Source organism: Mus caroli, chromosome 2 (genome assembly GCF_900094665.2).
Source record: "Mus caroli chromosome 2, CAROLI_EIJ_v1.1, whole genome shotgun sequence".
Taxonomy (NCBI): Eukaryota; Metazoa; Chordata; class Mammalia; order Rodentia; family Muridae; genus Mus; species Mus caroli.
The window spans coordinates 81,099,371-81,101,865 of NC_034571.1; the positions used below are offsets into that span (position 1 = coordinate 81,099,371).

At 33.8% G+C, this 2,495-nt stretch overlaps 1 protein-coding gene across 1 annotated transcript; it reads right to left on the minus strand.

Moving 5' to 3' along the window:
• Positions 1-1,198: 1,198 nt before the first annotated feature.
• Positions 1,199-2,146, minus strand: LOC110290172 (olfactory receptor 141-like). The gene has a single exon (XM_021156662.1). The coding sequence runs from the start codon at positions 2,144-2,146 to the stop codon at positions 1,199-1,201; it is 948 nt and encodes a 315-aa protein (XP_021012321.1).
• Positions 2,147-2,495: the final 349 nt, after the last annotated feature.

Here is a 2,495-nt window from a genome sequence, read left to right on the forward strand (position 1 = left end):
TGTTGAAGTCTCCCACTACTATTGTGTGATGTGCAATGTATGGTTTGAGCTTTACTATAGTTAGTTTCTTTAATGAATGTGGCCGCCCTTGCATTTGGAGCATAGATATTGAGAATTGAGAGTTCATCTTGGAAGAGTATGAAGTGCCCCTCCTTGTCTTTTTTGATAACTTGGGTTGGAAATCAATTTTATTTGATAGCTTAGAAAACATGGCCACTTGAGGCTAACAGAGACTGAACAAGCAACAAAAGAGCATGCAGTGGATGGACCTAGTAATATATAACTATAAAATTGTATAGAATTATAAACCTGAGAGCTTAAAGTATTTTTCCCAGTAGAGAGAACATAGTTTGTTTTTAAAACAATGATCATGTGTGTATGTGTGTATGTATATATATACATATGTATATGTGTGTGTGTGTATATATATATATATATATATATATATTTAAATGTAGTTAGAGTGAAGTCTTTTGATGGCTTATAATTCAATATACTTACTATCCTTATAAAGAAAAATTAGCAAAGAGACACATATAGAAGCAAACTACAAGAAAGACAATAAAAAATATAAACATCTATAATCTATACAGAAAAACCTAAGTACAATTTATTATATATATAATAAGGTTTTGTATAACGCAGGTCCTGTTTACTATATTGTTGTGATAGTCCTACCAAACTACTACAATCACTTCAGCATGTATGTAAATAACTGTGTCTGTAATATTTGTTAGCACAGACTTTATAAGAAACCAAGAGATGATACATCTCTAGATATGTAAATATCATGTCAAAATTTGAATGTAAAAATTATTTAATTAAAAAGTGAACATATAAGAACCTCATGATTCAGATAATGATAATTTAAAATAAAAATGTATGGAATTTTATGATCTTCAAAATTCAAACATTGAAGTGTTTGTAGATGGCTCAGTATGTGAAGTACTCTCTATGCATGTATGGGAATGTCAGTTTGAATTACTAGTACACACAAAAAGCCAAGGGAGACAGTGTACATCTACGCTGAGATGAGTGGAAAAGACAGGAGACTGTAAGTCACCAATCTGGTATAAGAAGTGACAAACCACAATGGTTTTGTTTGAAAGAATAAAAGACTGGTAAGAAAATATATAATATAAAGTATGTCAAAACATGTTTTCAAGAACTTATGGTATAAGAAAGACAAAAAATCCATTTAATTTTTTAATTCAATGTTTAGTATGAAATTTTTTCTCAAAACTCTTTTCATTGCCTCTTTTACATCTTTGTTTCTCAGACTGTAGATGATGGGGTTGAGCATGGGAATCCCAATGGTATAAAATATCGACACTATCATGTCATGCTCCAGGGAATAGTTGGAACTAGGTCTTACATACATGAAGAGGCTTGTGCCATAACAAATGGACACAGCAGTGAGGTGAGATCCACATGTAGAGAAGACTTTTCTTCTCCCTTCAGCTGAATTCATCTTCAGGATTGACAACAGGATAAAAGCATAGGAAAACAGAATGATCAGGATGGTGACTAACTCAATGAAACTCACAAAGAAGAAAAGCAAGAGCTCGTTTACATAAGTTTCTGAGCAGGAAATAGCAAGTAGAGGTGGTATATCACAGAATATATGCTTGACTTCATTGGACCGACAGAAAGACAGGCTGAAAGTGGCCACTGTGTGGATAATAGCATGCACAATTCCACCAGCATAGGAAGCAATGATGAGTGGTAAATAGACTCGAGGAGACATGCTCACTGCATACAGAAGTGGGTCATGAATGGCTACATATCGGTCATATGCCATTGCTGCCAAAAGAAAGCATTCTGTGGTTCCAAATGTAACAGCAAGAAACATCTGTGTTGCACAACCATGAAATGAAATGATTTTGCTTTTAGACATAAAGCCTACTAGCATATTTGGGGTGATATCTGAAGAATAGCAAGCATCTACAAAAGACAGTGCACTGAGGAAACAGTACATAGGGTTGTGGAGTTGGGGATCACCAACAACTAAAATAATAAGTCCTACATTTCCTATCAGAGTAAAAAGGTAAATTGCTAGGAAGAGGAAAAAGAGAATGATCTGAAGTTCGTTGTTGTCTGTGAGCCCCTTGAGGAGAAATGAAGTAGCTTCTGTGATGTTTTTCATATTGGAATCTCCTGCACCAATGTTGACGACACTCAGGCTATGGTCCATAGTACTATGATAATAATGAATAGCTCGTAAGTCAACGAACATAGACTAATTGAAATACACCAGTCAGTACTCTAGAAAGAATAGCTTTATGGTAGCATAATCATATGTGCCACTTAAATACAATGAAATAGAGATACTGCTGTTATTAATAGAGATATTTTAATAATGTTCTATTTGTTCAATGCAATTAACATCAAAATTCTTCACAGACCCTAATAAAATAGTAGTGAATTAAATGGAAAATGAAGGGATCTTTCTGAACAACTTGGTCTCCATACATGATCCAAAACCTTAGGATAAA